Raw genomic sequence first — 26,862 nt, 5'->3', positions numbered from 1 at the left:
AACTGTGCATGTATTAAGGTGGTGATTTAGGAAATGTATAAAATGTTGTCATACTTGATTATAATCTGCTGGTAAACCTCTTTTATTCTGCTGGAAGTGCAGCCAAAAGAAACCAGGAGAAACTCTGTACTGTGGTCCCTCATTTATCGCAGGTGTTACATTCTAGTGTAAGTAGTAGTAGTGTAAGTAAGTAACCCGCGATAGGTGAAATCCGTGAAATATCCAGCTTTTTTACAATTATTATAGATGCTTTAAAGCTGTAAAACCCCTCACTACAGACTAGGGATGGGTATCGTTTAGGTTTTATCCGATACCGGTGCCAAACCGGTACTTTTGAAACGGTGCTCAAACCAGTGCTTAAAGAATGGAGAACACAAAATTGGTCCAAAAACATCTTATGTTCAGCTGTTTTTTTGTAAAAAGATAACAATGTTAGCCTTTTCTGCAGCTATAGGGGATTTATGGCATCACTCTTGGCTGGAAGCAGTGCTTAATCAATGGAAAAAACACAAACTTTGTCCAAAAACCTCTCATGTTTAGCCGTTTTCCACTTTTTCTTTGGTCATTTTAGCCTTTTTGGCCAGGGTGAAGGGAGTATCTGCCATCAAACAAGAAGACAGCTGCATGTAACTATGACGGTGTTTGCTAGTTCACCTTACATGCATTAATTTAATAACGTGGTTAGCCTACTAAGCTACTCACGCAGAGAAGAACGGCTGCTGCTGCTGCCATCATCATCCGTCATCATTTCTGCTACACTGGCAGGGCTAGGGGCCAGGACTCTCCTCTTCGGGTTTTTGGGGGATGTTGCTAACTCCGGGTCCGATAACAGGCAACCCACCCGCAGTAGATGCGCTGGTGTGAGGTCTTGCAGCAAGCTATCAAATACGGCGCATTTTTCGGCTTTTAAAAAAAACGCTATCCGTCGCCAGGTGTTTCATCGGATTTGAGGTGTTACCTTCTTTGACAGTATCAGCTTAAAGCACTTGTTGCAGGCTGCTGAGTTTGCATATTTTGCTGTGAAGTACAGCCAGACTTTTGACCGCTTCGCCTTGGGCATTTTTAATCTGTAGCTCTGCTCTAAAAGAACGTACGTACATGGACCCGCCTACTATCCGGAAACGTAAAATGATTGGCTAGAATCTAAAGTGTATCATTCCATACCAGTTGGTGGCGGTAATGCACCTTTCAGTTGTTTGCCAACCGCCAATATAAATGTAAGGAAGAAGAAAGTGTACCACAGCTCAGGAAAAAAAAGCACCGAAATAAAGCACCGAAATGTGCGCTGCTTTTCGGTCTGGTTACTACCGTTTGTGTCAGAACCGGTGCCATCATGGCACCGGATACCGGTACCCATCCCTACTACAGACTTTATACACTTTTCTCAGACAGACATGAACATTTTCACACTTTTCTCTCCTGTTTAAACACTCTCAAAGTTCAAACCTTCGTAGAAAAATAAGTCATGTATTATAGAGGAAACAAGAAGAATGAGTTGATTAAAGCTTGACTTACTTTACTGTTTTGTTTCGCTTAATGCGCCTTATAATCCGAAAAACACGGTAACTTCTACCTTCCTTTAGCATGTCCAGAATTCCAACTTTTTGTGTGATGGTTAGCAACATTTTGTCGACATTGTTGTGTTTGTTGGGGAGAAAACTTACAAACATGCAGTACAGCTCTTCACTCACACTGCTAGCGATCGCAGATTTATGTAAATTTGACAAGCTGAACGCATTCTGTACTGGACAGGAGACACGGCACGGAGGAGATTGATTGACTATGGTCTACAGCCGATCAGGACGCAGCACACAATGCGCTGTTACACCCCCCCCCCCCCCCAAAAGAAAGAAAACAAAAACAAAGAAACAACCATATATAATAAAATCCGCGAAATAGCAAGGCCGCGAAAGGTTATAGCGAGGGACTACTGTAAAGAGAAACACCAATCAGAGTATTAAAAACTGCTCAACCACTGAGCTAAACATACACTGAGGATTTTGACGATTTTCCAGCCCTACTACCACAGCGGAGTGCTGATGGTTCTCTACAATATCATCACACAGCAGTCTGAAGTCTTGGCCTGGACAGATGGTTATGTTAATGAATTTTTGTCTGTCTCAGGTGTTTGATGCGGGCGATTACTCCCTGCTCTGCTCGGTGTCCAACGACAACGACCAGTCCTGGACGGGAGGTGAGTTCATCGCCGCGGACAAAGTCATCATCTGGACCGAGGATGGCTGCAGCTACATCTACAAGCTGCCAGCCAGGTAAGCCTGCTGCTCATCTGTCATTACTGCAGGAAAAAGACAAGTTCATCGTCATGACAATTTAACCTAAACATGTCTTTGTGTTTCTTAGCTGCCTGCCTGCTAGTGAGCATTTCCGCAGTGACGTTGGGAAAACCAAAGAGGGTTCGATCCCTCCGCTGGTGTACAGCATCGCTGACCGCTCAGACAAACAGGTGAGTCCTCCATCCGCCTCAGATTGCATGCGCAGGGAGGAAGACGGGAGATTTAACGATTTGATACCAAGTAAATACAGGGCCAGTGTTGCAGATATAGCTACTGATACCGATGATTTGAACTTATAAGGCAGCCTCTGTTCTTTAAATGGTTTATAGACTATAAATAGAATAGACTTGACGGGGGCGTCATTTGATTAGTTTAAAAAACTAAACACAGTTTGAGAATAACACAGGTAAAACAACCTTATTATTATTATTATTATTATTATTATTGTTATTAAGACATGTTTAAGCTAAAAACTTTATACTGCATTTCAGCATTGAGCCTCCATCAGGAAATGTATTTTCACAACTAAAAGTTATGAACTCCAGTTATTCACATTGACTTTCGGTAGTCGGTAAGTCAGCAAACCTGTAACCTTATTGTGCAGCAAACCAGCAGGCCTGTCATGCTTTTAGCTATGTAAAGCCAACCTAACGTGGTACTAGCTGTCTGCTCTGCAATAATATTGATAAATGTGGTTCTTGAAGTCTTCAGGCTGCTTTGTCTTGTCTATATGATTTATTCTATGTGAGGTTCACTTCATGCACATGGATTCAAGATTACAAAAAGCCAGCAGAGATCAGTCAAGTCCAACAACAGTTGCAGACATGACCTGTTGTTCCAGGCGGTAGCTCGTCCCTGTTTCCCCTTTATTCCTTTAAAGTTTTTAATTTGAAACCGCTGCGGGAAATGTAAATGAAAGGTCTCATCTTGATCCGTGTGCATGAACCTGACTCTGTGTCTGTTCCTTTCTGGTTTAATTTCCTCATTTTTTTCATGTGTGTATTTATAATTTGTCGTCTTGTTGGTATTAATGTGTTGTCTGTGCCTTTTTTGTTACTTTTGCTGTTTCTACCTTATGCTCCCTCCCTCGCTCCTCTCAGAGGGAAGGAGAGGGAGGTGAGGAGGAAGAGATGGTTTTGGAGGTGAAGTGCTTCCCTCCCAGCGGGTACGACTTGGAGCTCTACACCCCAGAGCCGTTATTCCACCACCGGCCTCTAGAGGCACCTGTAAGCCCAAGAAAAATACATGGTGAAAGCGAAGGCAGGAAGAAGAAGGTTTCACTGTCATGGCTAAGCTGCAAAAGCTACAAGAGGCAGAATAAGAGTTTTTAGAAATGTATTCCTTACTTTGGAGAAGCCAGAGCTGAAAAATGCTCGATTAATCTTTCTTTCGAGCTAATTTTTGATATAAATTATTCTTAGGGTTCTTAGGGTCCAGGTGGGGTCAAAAAGATATTATTTTGAAATGCTTGGAGCATTTACAAACTGACTTTGGGACTTTGCAGCTCATCCAGAAAGTGACAACCAGGTGAGAAGAGCGAACTGTGAGAACAGCAGTGAAAGTGTTGATGTCAGCTCAGTGGCTCACATTCTTCAGCTCACTCTTTTCAGCCGTAAAAAACACACCATCTCATCAGGGGGTGCAAAAGTCCTTTATACACTAGGTAAAGACCCAACACTATTAGAGGGAAAACCTTAACAATCAGAACATCCGCTATGACCAAACACTTGGCAACAGTGGAGAGGAGGAACTGCTTTTTAACAAGAAGAGATCTCCAGTCGGACCAGGATCATGGTGCAGGTCTCCGATTGGTGTAGCCATTTCCGGGTTCAAATGTGCCTTCAGTTCTTAAAAGCAAGCAAACACTTAGGCACCACTAAGACAAATGCTTTTGATTGGTTAGTGAAGTTTGGCTTGTTGACATAGTGATGTGGTGCGTGGTGGGCAGATGTTTCCAAAAAAAGAGATGATCCTGATGTGCCATTTTACTTTGGGAAAATCTAGGAAACACTTTTAAATCTGCAGTATGAGAGTGACTGAGAGTGTTGGGATACTGTGGGTCTATACGAGGCCTGTAAGATGTAATGGGACCTGATCATTCAGGACTTTGTTTATCAGAAGAATATACTGAATTTTATATATTTGAAAGCGTAGACTAATTCCTGATGTCAGCGAAGCTGTGGCTTGGGATGTACATAAAATGGCAGTGGTCCAAGAATGAGTCCTTGAGGAACGCCATCATAATAGAAAATACTAGAAATGGTAATATCTGTAAGTTTGCTAGGAAAACAAACCACTGATGGCTGCTGTTTTGCTTGGAAGAGGTAATTGGTTGTTTTGAGAGTGAGCTGCTGAGTTGATGACTATTTGAGTGAACTGCCTGTTTTTGTTTGCTCCGCTCTTTGTTTTCCTTCCTGCCTAACCAACTGATGGACTGAACTCACTCTGGTTCACCTGGTTTCACGCTCTCCTCCCACTAAAGCAAAACTCGTCCTCCAAAAGCACCATCACCCTCCTCATCTGTCTTCATGCTGATGAAGATGCATGCAAAGTCCCCCAAGCTGCTTTCTAAGCAAATAATGACCCGCTGAGTCCCGGAGGTCATAACAAACCAAAGGCGCACAACGGGTCAGCCACAGTCGAACAGCCAAAAACTCTACGTTATTTGTGAGGTGTTGATAAATAATAAAAAAAGGTATTTAGCTTTGATGGGAACAGCTTTTTTTTCCCCTGTTAGGGAACCTACAGAGTGGTTGCTATAATTACCAATGTCCTTTATTTGATAAATGTCTTTGTTTTCTTTTATATGTCTACATTTTCAATAACACAGCAAAAATGTGGTTATTATCTTGGCATAATGGAAAAGATGGCCATGGTCCACATCAAATGCGAAACATTTGATTGAAGTGAATACCAATTTTTTGGTACTTTTACAATAATGCTTTTTAAAAAATGTGACACATAATTGTGATATGGTACACATAATTGTGATATGGTGCACAGAACTCGCAAACATAACCAAAGCCAGCGTGAGCTCCAGCGCTAGGGCCAACTTCATATGATCACCACCAGCTAAATAAATAATCCAAATATAAAATGTAATTTTATATTCATCTGGTGTGATACAATATTTAATGTGATATAATAATAAGTTATTTACTGTAAATAACATTGTGTTGCTCAGGTAAACCCAGTTTGACATTTGTCAGGTCAGCCACAATGAAAAGTGTCATTCTGAAAGAATGAAGTTGATCTAGAATGAGAGATTTTCTAAACTAAAATCAGATTTTTGATTTTCATGGCCAAATTTCCAAAGCTTTTTTGTTCCATCATCCTTGGTCTAAAATTCTCTTTTCTGGTTGGCCTTTAATTTGAACTATGTACAGGAAGTGTTCAGTTTTACTAACTAAGAGAAGAGTAACTCATAACTTTAGAATTTACAAATTAATTTTTTTAGCAGTGACATTAATTCTGTACAGTTTTGCTCACTTTTTTTTTTTTTTGCATTAAATATTAAGATAGGTTAAAAGAAATTCAGGTTACACGTCACAGAACTCTGAATATTGTGTTTCTAGTTATCCAGATGAATGAGGTGCAGTGGGTGGGTGTCCGGTCTCTGTTTTTCTTGCTTCCTCTCTGGTGGTTTTTGCTGAAAACTTAAACTCTCCTTGCTGTTTAATTGTTTGCATCTTTAGTGAAAGATGTGGTTTGGTTTGCGTGTGTGATATTTGGTGGCACTTTGCATACCCTCACTGCTCGTCCACAGCGCTCAGATGAGCTGAACTAACCGATCGTTCTTCACCCCCTCAGCCATTACGCAGTGACGCTACGCCCGCAGGTTCACCGGCTTTCATCATCGCAACCCCCCCCCCCCCCCCCCCCCCACACGCCTGCCAGCAGCCCAAACTGCACTTTGAGACTTGTTCTCGCACTGCTCGTCGCATTAATCAGTTTTCACTCTTTATTACTTCATGTATTGATAATAGATGTAAGTCAGCCCAGTTTTGGTTAGCGGTGGATTGCTTGTGTTTTTTAGGCAGTAAAAGCTCTGCTGCTCTCCTCCCATCTCCACCATTTTCAGTAACCGTTGGATTTTTTTTTTTTTTTTAAAATAGTATGAAATGCTAAAGTGTGATTCCAGTTGTGTTTATTCTCTCCCGGAGAGGTCAGTTTTATCCTGATGTCCAGAATTATTGAGCCAAGGAACAGAATCTGCTCAGATTTTTGGTGATACTCAACCAAACTCATGTCATCTTTGACTCTGCTCTACAAATTTTTACTTCAGAGCCTTGTATCAGGCTCTCATATAACCAAGAGATGGCGCTGAGACAGCCATCCATGAGTTCGGCTTATTCCATCCCAGAGTTACAAAACAAAAAAACAGTGGTTGGAGCGCTTGTAGATCAGAGATGTGTGGTTCTGCTTTTCTGCAGTTTGCTGTGTGTTGTTGTTTGAAGACAACCTGAGAGCAAAACCAACCATTTCAGCTTCACTTGGCTCTTAAATTTAAGCTCAGCTTACAAGTTCAGCATATTCCAGTATTGGTGGAAGAGTTCTGGCCAATTGGAGAGCCTTTAAAGATCCAGCTGTCACCGGGGAGCTATGAGGCATCACATCTTGTTGGTGTTGACATGTATTTTTTCCTGCCTTCCTCCAGCTCCTCATCTGCCCTCCTGTGACCCGCTTCTTCTTCAGCCGGAGGGAGCCCTTCCATAAGCTGCTGATCCAGGGTGACTCGGCGGGCAGAATGACCCTGTGGAGCATCCCGGACACCTCGCCTCTGCAGCCACAGTCCACCTCCACAGGTAAGGAAGAGGGGAAGATGGCGAGGTTTCTCCGGTAAAAGTCTTTTCATAAAACTTTGCTGTTTTTCTTGAACTTCAAAGCTCAGCATGACGTTACAATGATCTCTTTTGTTTTGAGCTTTAAAGCAGCCCATTGTTAACGAGTTGGTATTAACGGAGGTTGTTTTTAGTCTGTTGGTCCAAAAATACAAACAAACAGAAAAACTTGATTCATAGAGTTTCTTTTCTTAAGAAAAATGTGGAAGAGAAAAAAGTAAAGCAGCATAGGTCCCCTTTACAAGATGCCTGATTGCATTGTTCAACTTTCTGGAGCGCTTCCTCTTCATCCTCAAGTCCTTCAGAAGGCTGATCTCTAAACGAGTCCTTTGTCTGTTTGTATCACTGCAGAGCTGCAGGTGTCATTCACCATCAGCCTGCAGGAGGCGTTTGATAAGCTGACCCCAGTGTCCTCGGGGATCATCGACCAGCTCAGCGTCCTGCCAGGCAAAGACGAACCCATTAAGGTCTGAACACAGAAATGTTCTCATTAAATTATAAAAGAAGTTGTTTTAAAGATTCAAAATATTCTCACAGAGTTGAAAACTTTCAAAAATGAAAACAAACGTGTGTGTTTGTGTGTGTGACGTCCTTTTATTGTGTCCATCAACACAACCCCAAAATAACCTCTTTTGTGAGCACGTGTGCGATGGGGTCTACACAGTGGGGAAACTCTAAGAGAGTGTGTGTGTGCTTCACCTCAGGTGACGGCCAGCGTCTACATCCCCTCTCAGGGGCGCCTGGTGTGCGGGAGAGAAGACGGCAGCATCATCCTCGTTCCCGCTACTCAGACGGCCATCGTCCAGCTGCTGCAGGGCGAGCACATGCTCAGGAGAGGTGAGAGAAACAAACTATAAAGACACACTAACAAATCCAGGGAAGTTTTGTTTCAATTTGACTCCTTTTACATCAGTTAAGATTCATTTTCATGCACATTTCTAGTTTTAGTTGACTTTAAAAACCTTTGACCCTTGTGTCGGTCTGTTCTGCAGGCTGGCCGCCTCATCGCACCCTACGAGGCCACCGCAACAAGGTGACCTGCGTCCTGTACCCATACCAGGTCTCGCCACGCTACGACCAGCGCTCGCTGGTGTCTGGGGGAGTGGACTTCTCTGTCATTGTCTGGGACATTTTCACCGGGGAGATGAAGCACATCTTCTGCGTCCACGGAGGGGAGATCACGCAGCTCATCGTTCCGCCAGAAAACTGCAGCGTAAGACCGCCACCGCACGGGTCTATGTCTGTGTTCAGGCTTTGTTCTGTCGTCTCTGCAACATCGTTTGACATTATATTTAAATGTTACGAGGTTACAGTCGTCATCGTTACTGTGGAAATAAGTTGAGACCTTTGTGCTGTTGTGGTTTCAAAAGCCCACCTGAAACTACACAGAGAGGACTTTGTATTGTTTACATGACATTAAAATAAATGGTTAGAGATGTTTTGCTGCCATGGAAATCACAGTAATGCTGTTGAGTACAATGGCTGAGCTGTTACACACACAAGCTTTAATGAAGACATCAGATGGGCTTCTTCTCATTCTTTTAATAGTAAAGGGTACCTATTGTAACTGTTGCTCATTTCCTGTCACATATGTCCTGTTCCAATTTGGCTCTTCATATTAAAGTAAACTGTGAGGCGGACGCTCAGGCTTCAGGATGCTCTAATCAGTTTCACATAGTTTGTTTATACTCTTGGCTCTACTTGATGTCATAGAGAGCAGATATCTTTTTTTAACCAGTGATATATGACTCCAGAGATCAGAAGACCTTTGCAGCAGTGCAGTCACTAATGACTAAAAAGGGTCATTCCATTTAAATTCAATCAAATCTGACATCTTGAGTGGTTTTAAATGCTTCAAAATCCTTGAAAATAAAATAATGTTAAACGATTCAGAGGCCGTATTGAGTTTCTACTCTGACTTATTGTCTGCTAACCTCTCGGTGACCTGCAAGCACTTCTTCAGGTTCTCTGCCTCACCTTCGTGCTGTGTTTCCTCTGCAGACTCGGGTGCAGCACTGCGTCTGCTCGGTGGCCAGCGACCACTCTGTCGGCCTGCTCAGTCTCCGGGAGAGGAAGTGCATCATGCTCGCGTCGCGGCACCTTTTCCCCATCCAAGTCATCAAGTGGCGCCCGGCAGACGACTACCTGGTGGTGGGCTGCTCTGACGGCTCTGTGTACGTCTGGCAGATGGACACAGGTAAGAACCAGAGGACCAGGAAGGAGGTGTTTTCACTGTACTAGAACATGGAAACCTTATGACTGTTAAGATACCGATCATAATAATCAAATTAGCCTGTTTGTTAGCTCAAAGTAAAACCTTTGCGAGCTGCTACCAAGGCTGAAAGGTTCAGGTTTGCAGTTTCCTCCTACTTCTAGTCTTAATGCTAAGCATGCATTAAGGGGGGGCGTGGGCGTGCTCTCTGCAGTTCACCCAATGACCACTAGACACTGGCTTCAAAAGAGTTAGTCCTCATACACTGATCAAATAATTAATCCAAGCACTTTTCCTAAGATTCACATCAATATTCCAATAAACGTATCAGATAGCAGCTTGGGGCTCAGTATATTGGATAGGGATACTTTACCATGCAGACTAAAGAGTCAAACACAACCAACCTTCTGACTAGTAGATAGCTGGTCTGCCTCCTGAACTACAGCCACCTAATAATCCCCCAAAACTCGTATTTGTGCCTGATGAACAGGCTCCCTTGTGTTGGCTGAACAATAACTTGGCTCTCGTCCAACAATAGCTCCAAAAAGTCAACATGGCAGCTACATCCTTTGTTTTTTTTTTTGTTTTCCCAGTTATCCTAATTTGAGCTCTGTGCTTAACAATATCCATCTTATCATCCTGACATGAAGAAACGAAGTAAACATGTTCCTCTGTACCTGCTAGCTCCTGTGCAGTCTGCACCATGTGGCACAGCATAGAGGTAGCATTAACTTGAATGATGACTGGGTACTGGAACAGACCAGGTGTAGGGGTGTGTGTGTGTGTGTGTGTGACCTGAATGAGCTGTAGTGCTGGGAAATTGCAGGGTATCTAAGTGTGAAATTAAGGAAGCTGTGTGTGTACTCAGGCGTTAGACATGTAATGGGGCCATGGCTCATGGGCCTTCATCACTCACACACACACCTATACACACTCAGGTATAATGGTGCCACTTCTCCTCTCACTCAATACCAGAGCCAATACTGATGTCAGCTCTGTCTGCAGCTAATGATGTCTCTATAAAGCCCGTCTCTTTCTGTAAAGGTGGAGAATTGTTACACTGGAGAAGATCGTCTGTGACCTGAATCATATTCAAGAGACTATAGATAATGATTGTGAGTCTGAGATGGTGTGAGAGAGATTGGAAGATTGATATAAATAAAAGGAGAGTGCAAGGGCAAGAGGAGGGAGACTGATGGAAACAGAAGGCGAGTCTGTGTGATGAGAATGAAGAGAGAGAGGCTGAGATAAAACCATCGATGTGTCAGTTCATCCTGACGATGCCGTACAGGGTCGAGGTCAGAGCTCAGTGCAGTTCTGAGGCCCTGCGAACACAACACGACACAACACGACACCTACTGTTCTGTCAAAGTTGAATCAAAACCATTGAGCTTCCCACAAACAAAGTGTGTTGGAAACCCTTAAAGTTTAGGGTTGAGTTGAAGATTTCAGAGATCACTATTGGAGCTCTTCATGGTCAAATTTCTACTTGGTATTAATGAACTGCTTCATCCATATGTAGCTCCTGGGTCTCTGAGCTCAGGGAAATGTTGGCTGTAGCTGCGTCCAATTTGCAGAACTCTCTTTTTTAAAAAGAAGCTTAAGACCCACCTGTGCAGGATTGCTTTAGTTTTATCCAGTGTGAAGCGTATTTCCTGATTATTCAGATGAAATCACCTTTTACAGTGCAAGTGGTTCAATTAATTGGTTGGGTGGTCAACAAATGACAGGCATTTTTTTTAACATACTTTTAATACAATCTTGTATCGAAGGAAATTACACTGGACATTTTTCACCGTTTCCAATTTACTGATAAAAAGATCAGTGCAGGATGAAAATTGTTTTACAAAACTCTGGCTCCTTCTATTGAATGTTTTTCTCTTGAAATGTCTCTTGAGATATTTTAGATTTACTTGCTGTTTTACATGTAAATTTTTTATTTTATTTCTGTCTGCTTAAAACACAACTCCTTTGTTTACTTATGGATCTACTATGACACGTTTGTCATTTAAAAATTCGAAATTTAGTTAAATGTAAAATTGATTTTTTTAAAAAGGGCTTGTAATACACTGCAAGAATTTTCTTTTTAAAACTGCATATGATTGCAGTGTTTCATTTTTATTGCTTTGTATTATCCTTGTGTTGTTTAAACTGAATGTTACTACCAAATTAACCTAATAACCTTTGAGGACTGTACTGCAATTGAGAGCTTGAGGTATAGAGCTATCTATATCTACCCTATGGATTTAATAGAGGGGCAGCACGGTGGTTAGCACTGTTGCTGCACAGCAAGAAGGTCCACTGTCAGGTTGGGGTCCTTCTGTGTGGAGTTTGCATGTTCTCCTCGTGTTTGTGTGGGTTCTCTCCAGGTACTCCAGCTTCCTCCCACAGTTCAAAGACATGCAGTTAGTGGGGATAGGTTAATTGGTAACTCCAAATTGCCCATAGGTGTACCCTGCCTCTCGCCCTAGACAGCTGGGATGGGCTCCAGGCCCCCTGTGACCCTGACAAGGATAAGCAGCAGAGAATGGATGGATGGATTTAATAGAGTACCATCAGTCAACTAAAACAGTGAGTGCTAAAGACCTGCAGCTACAAGGAATTTAAACCATCCAATTAGCAGTTTCTTTCCATGCAAAATCTTTAGCTGGTCTAATTGAGAAATGAATGGGCACAATGAGAAAAAACAAGGCACTTATGTATTAGAAATTAGCAGTGAATCTATATATGTCAGGTTTACTGTGCACAGGTGTACACCTGCAGGTGGGCCATGGTGGACCAGGGGGTGAAAATATGACTACAGAAAATATGAAAAAAATACCAGACTGTTGGTTTGTGTGTAGCTTGTGTCTTCTGAGGCTGAGGCAGATTTGTTTACTGGTTTGGTTCCAGGAGCGTTGGACCGCTGTGTGATGGGAATAACTGCAGTAGAGATCCTGAATGCCTGTGATGAGCTGGCTCCAGCTACTGTGGATGCTCTGAGCCACTCGGCGGTGAACCTGAAACAGGCGATGACCCGCCGCAGCCTGGCAGCACTGAAGAACATGGCTCAACACAAACTGCAGACGCTTGCCACCAACCTGCTGGCTGCAGACAACGCTGACAAGGTGAGGACGACCAATAAAAGTCACAAACACACTGGAAGAAATAAGTTAAACAGAAAAAGGCACAAAACAAAACAAAGAAATGTGCATATAATGGTTGACCTGTAGCATGTATACAGGAATATTTGTTTACCATCAGATCCTGAGCAATCCAAATGCAGGCAACGCTTGTTTTTTCTGCACACTGTGAGGCTATTGGTGTTTATTAAATTCAAAGGAAAGACCCTGATTCTCAGCCACCTGTGGGGAAAAATGGTCTGGATTGCATTTGTTAGCTGAATTAACATGCTAGACATTTCAATATGTTAGATTAGTAAAGGGGTAAGCAAGCAAAATTGTATTTTGACAATACAGCAAAAATGTCAAAACAAATATCATTAAAATGACAAGTTTTAAGCTGCTTTTTAAGACAGATCACTGAGCAACAGATCACACAAGTTTGCAAGTACACGTCTCTGGTCCTCCTTATAGTTTTCATTATACATTTATTGTTAAATCTGTTTACTTTAATATGTCATTGAGATTAGCATCTCTTTTTAAAGAGAGTCCTCAAAAACCCATATACAACAATATAAAGAGTAGTGAGTATATTTTAAAGCACCTGCAAGTACAACTGCAGATATAAATATAAACTGTTGCAGCGCGATACCTATTATAACCTTAGAAACAGGGGACAGCAGACAAGCCTGAGATCCACCAAAATGACTTGATGTTCTGTTTATGACCTGAAACTACTGACTGAGCCCATTAAGTTCATAGAGGTCACAGAAGACCATAGAAGTCGAAGGAGTCGCCTTCCTGGTGGTCATTAAAATAATAGAGGTTCCGGATTGACGTCACTTTCAGGAATCTGATTCAGATTGGGAATCTTTTCAACACTTTGTGGTAAATCCTGATCCTACTTTTATTTATTTATCTATTTATTTATTTTTTGCTCAAAACAAAGATTTGTTTTCTAAATCTTCTTAGACTGAAGCTGAGGTTTGTCAAATGTTAATTTTTTCATTTCTACGAAGTTCAGATGTCTCTTTATGCTCCTCATATAATGATTTTCTCTTTGCATCATTCACCACACACACACACACACACACACACACACACACACACACACACACACACACACACACACACACACACACGTATCATCTCAGTCACAAAGCTGCTGGCTCAAGTCAGACCAATTAAAACTCTGCTGGAGACGGCCCAAAGGTCAACCGTACAGTGACTTCTCCAGGGAACGATGGTATTAAATGTCATAATGGTGAAAAAGAGTGAGTCCAGCGTTTCTTTTGAGACTTTCTGGAGACTAGCTTTTCAACATTTAAACCTGTACCAGCACAAGTCAAAATACTAGAGTAGCCCTTTTTTTCTCTCAAATCTTAAACTGGGTCCTAATTATTTATTTTTTTACTTTAAAATTACCCTCCAGAGCTTGTTTTTACATTTTTACATGCTGTAGTGCCTTTGTGCATTTTTCCCAACTTCCTGTGCATCAATACATCCCCAGTTTTGAAAATGCGTGTGTAGTAAGTTTATGGTAACTAAGTAAATGCAATAAACTACCCAGAACATAGATACAAAAATTGTAAAAGGAAAAAAGTTGCATAAAATCCTTTCAAACCACAAAACATTACTTTGAGTGTGCACATAACTTTGTTTTTGAGATACACCCATTTTTATAAATTATAATAAAAATGAAAATAAAATGCACACTGTGCACAATTTGCAAAAAGACAGTATGTACATCAAAATTCCATTTCCAAAAGTGCATAGTTCTCGGTGTCTGGGGAATTAAATTGAAATGAATATCTTTATTGTCATTGGTGCTTGAACAACAAAATTAAAAAGTTGTCTTTGATCGGTGCTAAAAACCTTAAAATACCAATAAAACAACAGAACATTTACATTCATGACGAAATGATGTATAGAAAGTCACAAATTCAAACATGGAGCTTCAAAAAAACAAACTGCCTTTCCCGGGAAAATAATGTTGCAACCAGTTTTTACAGTTAGTGCTGTGTATGAAACCATGTAATGGCTCATGCTGATTACATGATGATGTATGGGAGCAGAGGCGTGCCTGTTGGCTCAAGTACCAAAAACTGTAGTTTCTCTAATATCCACTAGAGGCTCACTCCAAAAGTGAGTCAGTCCCACAGTCAGGACCACAAGAGAACCAGGGACTGTTGTGGAGATGAAACTAACATAGAGGAAAACTGAGTTAAATGTTTTATTGTGTCACTCTACCATAAAATGTCTTAAATTTTGTGTTTAAGGTATTGTAATTATGAATTTCTACCTTTTGAATATGACTGGAAATAATGAAAAGAAGCTTTAAACACCGATCATACTTAATGAAGAATTATATTTTAGCTCACGGCACACCTGAGTGACCCTTTCTCTGCTGTATTCGGTAGCTTTCAGCTTCTTTGAGCTTCACCTGTGAGGGGACCACTTGTCAGACGTGATGATCTGATCTGTCCTGACAGCGGTAACCCCACCCAAATGTGCAGCCCAGCACCGAAAACAAGCGCTGTGAATTATTTAGTGCTTGAACAGCGTTTAGTTTAGTTGCCGGTGCAGTTTGACTTCTGCAGGTTCACCTGGAACTCATTTACCTCTGGTCTCCTCTGCTCTAAGGGGTCGTCCTTTCTTTCTAATTTTCCTCCCCCCCTCCTGTTTCCTTCCACATGATAACCTTTGTGTTGTTTTCTCTCTCCTCTGGGTCGTCTGTGGAGAAACCCCCCCCTCCCCCCCGGTCATAACTGCCCATAATCAGAGCTCTTCTGTGAAAAGGCCAACAAACAACAGCTGTAATCTTTCTTCTCCTTTTATGTCAGAAATGCATCACTGTGCTTCACTTTCCTGCCTCCCACCCCGCCGTCATTTCCCCCTCATGCCTGCTGAAATTATGGCTCAACACCACCGACTCCCTCCACCGTGTGTATGTGTCCTCCCCTGCTGGGTGTAATGGTGGATAATGACCATGAAATGTCAGACTATCAACCCAAACATTTCACCCAGCTGACGTGTGTGTGTGTGTGTGTGTGTGTGTGTGTGTGTGTGTGTGTGTGTGTGTGTGCAGTTGATGTCGGTTTGCTTAGAAGCTATTCTGCTGAATGTGCTGATCTGTGAATGTTTGTGTTCATGAGGAAAAACGACTGTATCCAGACTTTGGAGCTTGCAAGAATGATGTTTTAGGTCTTCAAACTTGAGCCTGAAGCTTTGCCAGGATCCAGGAAGTCAGTTTACTGGAACTCTGAGTTTGTTAATCCTGAGCTCAGGGAAACCGGAACTCTAAGTCAGGTTCCTCAGTTCCTCTGTGACTCCTCCCCCTCCTGCTGCACCTGAATTTAATCACAGCGTCGACCTGCTCCTCTTCTCCCCCATCTAATCATCTTCTTCTTCTTCTTCTTCTCTCCCACCTTTTTCTGCACCTCATTCATTGCCTCATCTTCCTCCTTCCTCTTCTTTTCCTTCTCAACTTTCTTCCCTCTGCGTGTCTCCCTTGACCACCCTCTCCTTATTCACACCCTCCTCCTTTTTCCTTCCTCTCCTCTGCTGCCTTCATATCCTCCTCCTTCCATCTTCTTCTTCTCTTCCTCTGCCCTCTACTGTCCTGTTCTACTTTTCCTCCTCAACTTCTTCTCCTTTTCCACCTGATTCTCTGCCACCTTCCCCTCCTCTACCAACTTCTTCTTCTCCACCTTATTCTTCACCTCCTCTTCATCCTCGTTTTCCTCTCTGTCCTTGTCCTTCTCCGCATTATCCTCCTGCCCATTCTTCTGTCTTCTCTTTTTGTTTTCTGCACAAATTCAAGCTAAGTGTATCTCTCCTCATTTACTTAAATGATCTCATGCCTGATCCGCCTTTCTCTCTCGCTCCTGTCACTCTGTCTTTAACTTCACGTCCTCCTGCTGGATCTGTTTTGTAGTCCAGTCGTGTTTGACTCTAAGAAAGCTGCTCTTTGATCAGGAGAACAATTTCAATTCTGACTCTCTCACCTAGTTCTGAAGCCATGTTTCCTCACATCACAACGGCCTGCTTCATGTTGGAATTTTTATGTGTTCATAAATGTTTCTTCATTCTCAAACTTAAATATTACAGACCGCACTCCATTGTAGAGATGAATAGTGATGCAGTGCTGCAGACTGCCTTTAGATGGCAGTGTTACTCCACCAAAATGGCGCCTCCCTCACACAGACACAGGGATGAGGCTCCAGTATCAGGAAAAATCAAAGACATCTATGAAAATAAGAACTAACTTCTTAGTCTGAAGCCAGAAAACAGAATTAAAAGGATCCAAGCAGGAGTCTAGCCATTCTTTGAATGAAATACTTCATAAACGTCCTCAAATGTATGTTTTTCTGTGCATGCACCAGCGTACCAGGAAACTGTCTAATAGACCGATAATAGTGCCGATATTTATCTACTTCACATCATTTTTTTTCATGTAAATGATAAGAAAAAAAATAAACGGACAAGTAAAAATATCAAAATGAGCCCAGATTTGATCAGTTATACATGTTTGAAGAATACACTAAATTTATGAGCACATCACTGTTTTCAGCACCACTTTTCAAATGCACACAAAGACATACAACACGTCAGCCCTCAGGGAGGACAAGCCTGTCAAAGCTGTGATGTCACTGTGTGTGTGTGTGTGTGTGTGTGTCCCAGCTGCAGGTGTATTGTGTCTCTCGGTCAGTCAGGACGTGTCTTTACCGCTAATTATTGTTCTCGCCCACACAGTCACATCCAGCTCAATACAAAGAGCTTCAGGCAAAAGAAAAAAAAAAAAAGTACTTAAGTGCAACAAAATGACCAGTGATCAGTGAAGGTACAAATATGAAAATAATACCAGAATTTTACACAAAGTCAATCAGTGATCCAGATACAAAACAAGTTATCACATAAAAGAATCAGTTCATCGTCACTTCTGTGTGCGCTGATTCATAGCTTGTGCTACGAAGTGTTAAACTTGGTAAGCTCACAGAGATTTAACCGTTTAGAAGAAATGATATGTTTATATTGAAGATTTTTAACATCATTTTAAAAATATTGGCCCCTGCAGCACCAAATGCTTAACTTCATGCTCAACTTCAACTTCAATGTAGTTAAATTTCACATTTTTAAGTAAAAACTCACAATTTTCAATAGTTAAGTTTTAAATTCACAAAGGAAAAAAACGACAACTGATAAGTTTTTAAGGAAAAAGAAGGCAAATAATATCAGACCCCCTGGGGAACAAATGTCAAATTGACAAAAACAAGGCAAATTTTTGTAAAACAGATGAGCAAATTTACACGATAGTGGTACGTTGTCGAGGGGAAAGGGAAAACGGAGACAAAATTAGCAAATTATAAAAGAAATAAGTGCCATAGGGGAGACCGGGGATAGTTGTAACATTTTTGACATTTCTGTCTGTAAATTGGAGCTCTTTTAAGGTAGTGGATTCAAAATGTAATGCAAAGTATTTACATGTCTCGGCTATTAAATAGTGCAGCTATTTTCTCTGCAGCACAATTACCCATTGCATGATATGGCCTCAAACACAAAGAGTGAAATGTTACAATTAACCCCATAGTCTGGGTTAGTTGTAACATATCCTGGGGTGAAATGTAACACAATGAAATAAGGGTACTAACAAAACATTAACATGTAATCTTTGTTTATTCAACACATGAATGCACTTAGAGCCATTTATGTAGCTATGTGTTTGTGTGACAGAATGCAGAAATCTAGCTTTTGAACATATTCCAATCCCCCAAAAAAGACAAATTATGGAATTTTCTGCAACTGAGTATTTCATTAATTTTGGTTGGTCTTCCTTGAGTTTGGCCTCATTGGCTCAGTGGGCATTATAACCTACAGCTCTTGCACCAATTTTGAACATAACAAAGAAGCTGAAAAAATGTAGTTGTTCACCAGCATCGCAATTCCATTACTTTTTATCATGGCTTTCCTTGGTGTGGTTTGCAAAGTGCTTCAGATAGAGTAGGAAATCTGTTTCTTGCACCCATCCTGATTTATTTCCACTACCAGTACTTCCTACTGGTCCATCTCTTACACAGTGGTCTGCATAATGTATGTGTGGGAACACAAACAGTGGAGGAATTGTGTTGCCAATGGCATTAACCACATATACAAAAGTGACCAGTGAACCTCTCTCTGCTGATGTCTTTGCCCCAACTTGTTTAATATAAGTTAAAGTAATAGTGTGGTAAGTTGTAACATCTGCATTATTGTTACAACTAACCCAGACTGTTGCTGTTACAACTGACCCAGACTCCTATAGCCATGAACTAGCTAACATTACAGCCAACGGCTAAAACATTAGCACTAAAGACCTACACAGAATATATCCCCATAGGCATACAAATAACATAATTTAAGTTTGATGAGTTTAACTGCAAAGCAGATAATGCTATTAGAAATTGAAATAAAGTAGAAAAACTTACTTTTTGGCATACAAATTACTTTTTTTCGTGTTAAATTGTCTGTGTTTGACAAAATGTGCTGATTTTTCACATGTGATAGCAGAACTGAGTTGGGCATGCACAGGATGAGTCACATCATTTGAAACTTAGCCCTGATTGGAGAAATTGGAAGTGTTACAACTGACCCACGTTACAACTATCCCCGGTCTCCCCTACTTACGAAAGTGACACTGCCAAATTTCTATGGAAAAATTTCATATTCACAAGAAAAATGGCAAATCTCGAAAGAAAAACGTGGCTTATTGCCAAGAGGAAAAAGTTTGAAGTCTGTGTCTGTTTAAAGTCACTTTCTTGTAGTTTATTTTAAAATGTGGAGAGAAAATTAAATACGACATGATTATAACAGTGAGTTAACTCTAAACGCAAGTAAACAGGAGGAAGATTTGGTGAGGAATCAGATGTTTTCTGTTTCTTTATGTATCTTTAAAGAAAGATTTGATGCAATGCTATGGTTACAAAGGTAAATGATAGACATGATGTGACGTGAGCTTAGACGTGAAAAGAAATGGGCTGAACTCTGGGTCTGAAAAGTGAAGTCGGTGCTTTCGTCCCTGAAACCTGCAGCCTGTGGAATGAGAACCGGGTTGCTTCACTTGATCTATGGGAAAATGAGCCTTCTGTGAGTTTCCTGAGAAGTTTATGGATTCTGTTGTTTGTTTTATTTAATGAAAAATGTTTGTTTTTGTAGATTTTGGCCCCTTTAGAGTCAAACAGAATGATAGGGCAGGATGTGATGACTTGTCATGTTTCTTTTTCAAACACCATTGTGGTGATGGCAAAAAAGCTCTGTGATCTTAAGGCAAAAGGTTAAAAAAAAAATGCAGATGAAAATCCAGCTTTGGCCTTTTCTTTCCTCTTTATTTCCTCTCTTCATTCCTGTCTTAATCACCACCTCCTCCCTCACTTTCTCCTCCTCCTGTCTCCTCCCTTGGAATCGAAGTCTAACAGGATCACAGTTTAATTGCAGTCATCAGCTCATTAACATGGAAACGAGAAGCAAACAGCTCCGTGCACATGCTGTCTCTTCTAATACAATTAAAATTGAGCCGAGTGTTAATATTAGTGGCAATTACAGGTGTGTGTGTGTGTGTGTGTGTGTGTGTGTGTGTGTGTGTGTGTGTGTGTGTGTGTGTGTGTGTGTGTATGACTGATCCTGTCTTTTGTCATTTAAATAATGAGCTTTTGATGAGGAGCTCTGAACTTCTTAATTAAATGTATATCGACAATGGATCATTTAAATATATTTAATGTGAAAAGTGTCACACTGTGATTGATTTTAAGCGCATGATTCTGTTTATGTTCTCTCAGGTGGACACTTTAGCTTATGGAGTCTCATATATTTGGCTTTTTTTTTTTTTTTTTTTTTTTTTTTTTTTTTTTTTTTTAAACTAATAATCGTGTTTCTCATAGTTGGTGCTACCTGCTAATTAATGTTCTTGAAACTGAACTCTGTCTTTCCACCAGGGCAACTTACCAAAATATTCCCACAATGCCTTGGTGGTCCAGGCGATGAAGACCAACCTGACGGATCCTGACATGCATGTGCTGTTCTTCGACGTGGAGGCGGTGATCATCCAGCTGCTGACGGAGGAAGCTCAGAGACCGAACCCCATGCTGGTGTCCCCGGAGACGCTACAGAAGAGCCAAGCTGGGGCCGATAAGGGCGGGTCCTTGTTGGCTCATAAAATCTTCAAACAGGTCCATAAACACAAAAAAAAATCCACTAATGAAGGTCTTTTATTAATGTATTATTTTTGTTTTTCATGTAAATAATTTCTCCTAAAACCAGGTGAAGGAGACCATGAAAGAGACCATTAAGGAGCACCTATTAGATGAAGATGAGGATGAAGAGGAGGAGATGAGGAGGCGCGAGGAGAAGTCCAAGTCTCTGAGTCTGCTGGAGTATAACCTGACGATGGACACAGCCAAGCTCTTCATGTCCTGCCTGCATGCCTGGGGTCTCAACGAACAGCTGGACACCATCTGTCTGGAGCGACTGGGCATGCTCAGACCACACTGCCCTATCTCCTTCGGCTTGATCTCCAGAGGAGGCCACATGTCTCTCATGTTGCCCACCTTCAAGGTAACTCTGTTATCACCTGGGTTCCAGGTGTCTTTCCATGAAAGACATATCGTTGAGCATGAAGCTAAATCAATAGTTTGATAACAGGGCACCCGAAAATAAGAACCTCTTCTCTTTGTATTACTCCATTTCCCAGGAGTCTTTGCTTCGTCAGCTCTCCCTGGCGACAGGTCGGAAGCTATCTCTGTCAGACATAGTGGGGAAGGGGACATATGGTGTGTCGAGGGCTGTCACCACACATCACCTCCTCTCTGTCATCTCACTGGCCAACACTCTGATGGGCATGACCAACGCCACCTTTGTTGGAGAGCACATGAAGAAAGCACCGGCCAGGTAACAAACACACATGGACTAACTCTTAAAAGTGATTTATTTTTTATATTTGTTCTTTAAGAACTCTTTTTTTTTTTTTTTCCAGAAGAGTTGGTTGAGCCCAAACTAAAGTTAAAAAAGTAAGAATGTTGGATGCATGATCTTGCAATGCTGTGATTGCAGCCATTCCCCAACTCTCTGTGAATGGTACTTATGGCCATTGATCAGTGGTCTTTGATCAGTGGGTTTTGGTCAGTGGTTGTTGATCAATGGTCATGAGAATTTGCTTAATTAAGATTAAGGAACTGACCTCACAGCCCATTGTTCCTTCAGTGGGCTGGTTTCAGTCATTATGCAAATGTACTGTTGATAAGATTGGGGAAACCTGCAGTCAGCTGAGACTGAAGAAGTCACTTGGATGAGTGACGAAACGTTTCTTCCACAAAATGCTATGTCCAGATGAACAGAATCAACTTTTGGAGATTTACTTACCTGGATGATTGAGCATGCATCAAGACGAAATGTTGGATGTAGATTTACCTGGTCAGTACAAACTAATCTACAATGGCAGGATTTACTTCCTGTGGCTTTGCAACTTATGTTTTCATGTTAGCCAGTTCTTGAAGGATTTTCCTTATGTGGATGGGTGGGTGGATTATATGAATGAATCAAGGGATGGTTAAATGGTTGGATGAAAGATGGATGGATAAAAAGATGGATGGATACATGAATTGATAAAAGGTTTGAAATATTGATGTTCAATGATTGGATGAATGATAAATGGTTAAATGCACAGATGCATGGATAGAAAGTTAAAGGGCTAATTATATAGTTTGATGACTAAATGGTTGGATGAAAGATGGTTGATGGATAAAAGATGTTTTGGGCATGGATGGATGGGAAGATTCGATGTCTATTAGATGGATAATGACATATATTTTGGATGGATAAAGAAATGTTGGATGTGTGCATGAATGGATAGATGGTTTAGTCTGTGGATGGTATAATTGATAGATAAATACCTGAATAAATTATGCATGGATGGTTTGGTGGATAAATGTTGGATGAGTGGATAGATGGCTAAATGGTTTGTTGGACTAACAGCTGGATGGAGGCAAAGTGGTTGGATGAATAGACAGTTGGATAGGTGGCATGTTGGTAGTTAATTACATAACTTTAATAACTTTAATGTGCCATTAAATGAACCAAAAACAATATTAAAACTAAATGGAATGTGATTAATTCATATATTTATATTGTTAAGTTATCTTAACAATATAACAATATTACAATACATATGTAACAATACAAAAACATGTAATGTTTTTGTTTTTACTCCCTTTGAACTGTCGCATTTTATACATTACTGTCTACTTCTATATTTACTTTTGATCTTTGTTCTTCTGTAGCTGCTCTGGCCCACGCTGAGTAAACAAAGCTGCAGCAAACTTGTTTTGCCTTCATGTGGCTTTTATAGGATTTAAATTTCAAACTTTGTTCATCAGCTAAAAACAAACAGCAATCTGTGGAAATCAGTCTGTTTCAACACCCTGAATTGTGCACAAAAATGTATCCACATTTGTTTTAAATTGATACCAGTTTATGAAGCCAAGTTCATTTTATCTAGAATTATCAGGCTGATAACACACAATTCTGATTCCAGCTTAAAAACCCTATAACAACTGAAACTGCAGCAGAAACTGAACTCAAAGTGCAGGACATATACTATCCTACCACCAGCGGCTGAGCTCTGGCTACGCGTGCGTGCGTGCGTGCGTGCGTGCGTGTGTGTGTGTGTGGCTGATTGTTTAGTCTGTCTGAGCTCTCATTGTGCTGTGAAAGATTTAACACAGAGGTCGAGGTCCTGCTGCTGCTGTAATACCAACACAACATTTCATCGTCCCGTCAACCCTGCTTCAAGGATAACTCTGCAGGGAGGGTGAGCAGCGAAGAGTCAGAGATGATAAAAACACAGGTCGAGGGGTAGTGAGGTGTTTGATCAGCCTTCATAAGTTTTCAGTCTATAATTGACTTATTTTTGTGGTTAAAATATATTTTTCCTGCCATATGTATAGCTTTACAATGATAAATATTCAAATTAAACAAGGACAAAGTTCTTTTTTCTTTTAAACTGTGAATTCAGAAATGAGCTGTTATGACCTGGGATACATAACTGGAAATAAATACAAAAATACCAAAACAAGACAAAAGAAGAACCAGGCTGTTGTAATGGAATAAACACAAGTGATGCTGGGTTTGGGTGGGTGTGGTGGTGGTGATTCAAGAGTTGCAAGAGCTGTAAGTATTGTCAGAACACAGGGAAAAAAAACACAAATCATAGATTTGGTTCACAACACAAACATTGCCTAAAGTAAAGTTTGCGTAAAGGTATGGGCAGTAAAACAACTCATTTCAGGCAAAATATTAGTTGACGGGCCCAATATAAGATAAATAAGTGTGTGTATGTATATATATATATATATATATATATATATATATATATATATATATATATATATATATATATATATATATATATATATATATATTTTATAACTGTGGATCAGGCAAACCTGAAAAACCAAAAATTACAGAGCTTTACTTTAGTACTTTAGTCTTTAGTACTTTAGTCCCTGTAAAGTTTCGTCCTCTCAGTACTTTCAATGTCGTTTTTGAACTCTTTCCCCCATAAAGACGACATTCGAGGACATCCGCTGTGCCCATAATGATGTGTTTTGACACCTCAGGATCTGTCAATAAAACGTGGTTTGATGAAAGATTTTTTCCAAGGGTAATTGCCACCCTGATGCAAACCTAGTCATTTTGTTCAATGAGCATACCTGTAATATGACAGAAACCAGTTCAGAAAAGAGCTTTAATGGTTACTCCTAAATAGGTTTTCAAGGGCTAAAGGGTTAAACCCCCTTATGTCTCATAGGTTAGGGTGGAAAGTACAGCTTGGATTCTAATCGTCATTAGAGTCTTGTCTAATATAAGTGACATAAAAGTCATCTGTAAGGTGTCCTCAGTGTCAGTCTTGGGTCAGTTCTGAAATCCTTGAAATACAGTGTTGTTGAGTTTACTCTAAAGTCATGATGACTTTTCCCCTCACAATCAAATCTGAAGTCCTTACAGCCAGAGCTAAAGCCCCATGAACTTATACAGTGATAAGTTTGAATCTCCTTAACATTCAAAGGAGCAGGTCAAATCATCTAATTTTGGTTGCCTCCTGGGTGCATCCGTCTCGAGGTTTAAAAGAACATGCTAGATATTCTATATCTCATCTGGGCTGGAAACACGTAGGGATCACAAAAAAGGGACTGGGGAATGTTACTGGGGTGAAGGACGTCTTGAATTAGCCTGCTGCCAAATTCCAGAAAGCAGAAGAAAACTGGTGGCTGCATGTCAAAGTTAAAATCAAATCAAGTGTTTTTCTATTTGACTCCTTCTGCCATTGCATCCTGTCATTGGTGGCATTGCTGATGTCACGCTATTATCAGATTAACTTTCTGAGTAAGAAATTAAAGGAAGTCAAACTTTGTGGAGTAGATGCAGTCACAGCTATAGCATGAAAAGTAAAAAGCAGAAGAACAAAAGACGTCACTCATAGGCTGACTTTCCAGAGAAGTTTATTACTTTCACATAAACCCGTAACTGTGCTTCTGTGGTGTGTCCAGATCAGAGGAGGTGATTGTGCAGCTACAAACAGAAGCTGAAGACTTCTTTATGAAGCTCAAACAAGGATCTTCTTTCTGGCCGTCTTCGCCTTGAAACTGCAGAACAGCAGTTGTGAATATTTTAAGTTGTTTTGGTTTTTGGCTTTTTCATGTTCCTCATCTTACATTTATGATAGCGGAAAAGCTTCCTCTCTGTGTGCTGGAGTTTGAAAAGAAGTATTCCTGAACTCTTTAAGAGTTTCAACAGCAGTTCCTCCACCTGCCTTCAGCTTGGCTGCCTGAGACGGGACTGAATTAGCCTCAACCAAACCTCACTTAAGTGATTTTTCTAAGTCAATGTCTATGATCATATTGCCTTTTTGTAGGAGTCTTTAGCTCTTTCTTCCTCAAAACTATTTCTCTTGTCCAAACCTTTCATGTATTTGTCTTAACTTTGGGTGGATTCTGACAAGCTCCTTTTGGAAAACATGAGCTTTACCTTTTGGACATAAACTGTATAAAAGGTGGCTCCTAGCCATGGTGCCATTTTGAAGCATCAGCATTGTGAATTCAGAATTGATGACCTCTCTATAGTTTCACACTTTGCAGAGTGATCCAGTGGACCTGATTGGACCCTTTGGATTTTGTTTGCCACCTGTACAGGGATGAATCGGTACATTTGGACGTTTTACAGATATGGTTGTAGGAAGCTGGCAGGTTAAAGACTTCTTTGTACATTTCTCACTTCAGAATTATTGTACATATTTGTTTTGTAACCAGCTGTAAAAGACTAATTAGGGTATTGTCGTCATCCTGCTGTGTGGACGGGCGATCTGGACATCCAGGTTTGTGAATAGGTGTATCTACTAAAAATCTTGGACAAGTTTGAATCTCATTGGCCTCGACCTCAAGGACAGAGTTCAGAGGTCAAGTTTTCTTAAAATCTTGTGAATGCAATAACTTGAGAACAAGGCGACGTGGGATTTTGAAACTGATACCATAGGTGTATCTAGTAGGAGGCTGATGGGTACCACTGACCGCTGCCAGTATTGTTTTTATTTGGTTTTGTTTCAGTTTTAGATTATTCTCATTTATATCATGTCTAGTTTTTAATTTTTCTTTTCTGTTTACTAAAATATTGTGGTCCTGCTGCAATTTTAAATAACCAAGAGTTGGGGATGGCCACATTTTTACTAGGCGTGACCAGGATGGGCAAAGTTAGAAAGGAGTATGTTAGAGGGACAGCTCAGGTTGAACGGTCGGGAGAAAGAGAGGCAAGGCTGAGATGATTTGGACATGTGCACAGGAGTGGATATTTTGGGCAAACAATGATGAAGATGAAGAACCAGGCAGGAGGAAAACGGGAAGACGTATGTATGTAGTGAAAGAAGACATGCAGAGGGTTTGTGCGACAGAGTAGGACACTGGGAAGGCTAAGATGTAGGCAGATGAGCCACTGTGGCGACCTCCAAAGGCCAAAAAAAGGGGCTGTTTGGCATTTCTATCAGTCATTTTCCCATGTAAAGCAGCTTGGTTGAAGTTAAAACATCAGTAAACCACCTGTTTGCTTTTCTGCACATTAAACTGATCCAATCTTTTTAGCTGCTTTTGGTGACATTACGGTAAATTGTTCTTTTATATTGTTCATTTAATTATGAATTTTTAAAAAAATTGATTTTATATGGATTTCTATTTTTGTGGATAAAGGTAGCTTTTCTGTTTGCCAGTGGGGTAAAATGTTATGTTAATCACTGATTTTATTTTAGTCCTCTATAATATTTTGTCACAAGCACATCTGGCTTTAGTGCATCTGTGAAGAGCTTTCTATCATAGGAACCCTGAGTGCAGTCCAGGATATTT

The 26,862-nt window shown here is 40.7% G+C and overlaps 1 protein-coding gene across 5 annotated transcripts in view; it reads left to right on the top strand.

Moving 5' to 3' along the window:
• Positions 1–26,862, top strand: part of wdr7 (WD repeat domain 7) — a 104,524-nt gene that overhangs the window by 6,194 nt on the left and 71,468 nt on the right. For 3 of the 5 annotated variants that reach the window (XM_085168478.1, XM_085168480.1, XM_085168477.1), the window contains exons 8-19: positions 2,125–2,270; positions 2,362–2,464; positions 3,395–3,520; positions 6,952–7,099; positions 7,487–7,602; positions 7,840–7,972; positions 8,128–8,348; positions 9,137–9,332; positions 12,240–12,454; positions 20,416–20,649; positions 20,741–21,034; positions 21,171–21,367. In XM_085168478.1, coding sequence (XP_085024604.1) covers positions 2,125–2,270; positions 2,362–2,464; positions 3,395–3,520; positions 6,952–7,099; positions 7,487–7,602; positions 7,840–7,972; positions 8,128–8,348; positions 9,137–9,332; positions 12,240–12,454; positions 20,416–20,649; positions 20,741–21,034; positions 21,171–21,367 — 2,129 coding nt within the window. The remainder of the gene's footprint in view (positions 1–2,124; positions 2,271–2,361; positions 2,465–3,394; positions 3,521–6,951; positions 7,100–7,486; positions 7,603–7,839; positions 7,973–8,127; positions 8,349–9,136; positions 9,333–12,239; positions 12,455–20,415; positions 20,650–20,740; positions 21,035–21,170; positions 21,368–26,862) is intronic. The other 2 variants (XM_085168481.1, XM_085168479.1) reach the window with 1 other exon arrangement.

The sequence above is a fragment of the Neolamprologus multifasciatus genome, chromosome 7 (genome assembly GCF_963576455.1).
Source record: "Neolamprologus multifasciatus chromosome 7, fNeoMul1.2, whole genome shotgun sequence".
Classification (NCBI taxonomy): domain Eukaryota; kingdom Metazoa; phylum Chordata; class Actinopteri; order Cichliformes; family Cichlidae; genus Neolamprologus; species Neolamprologus multifasciatus.
The sequence above is the reverse complement of the archived record's forward strand: the minus strand, read 5'-3'. Positions and strand labels throughout refer to the sequence as shown.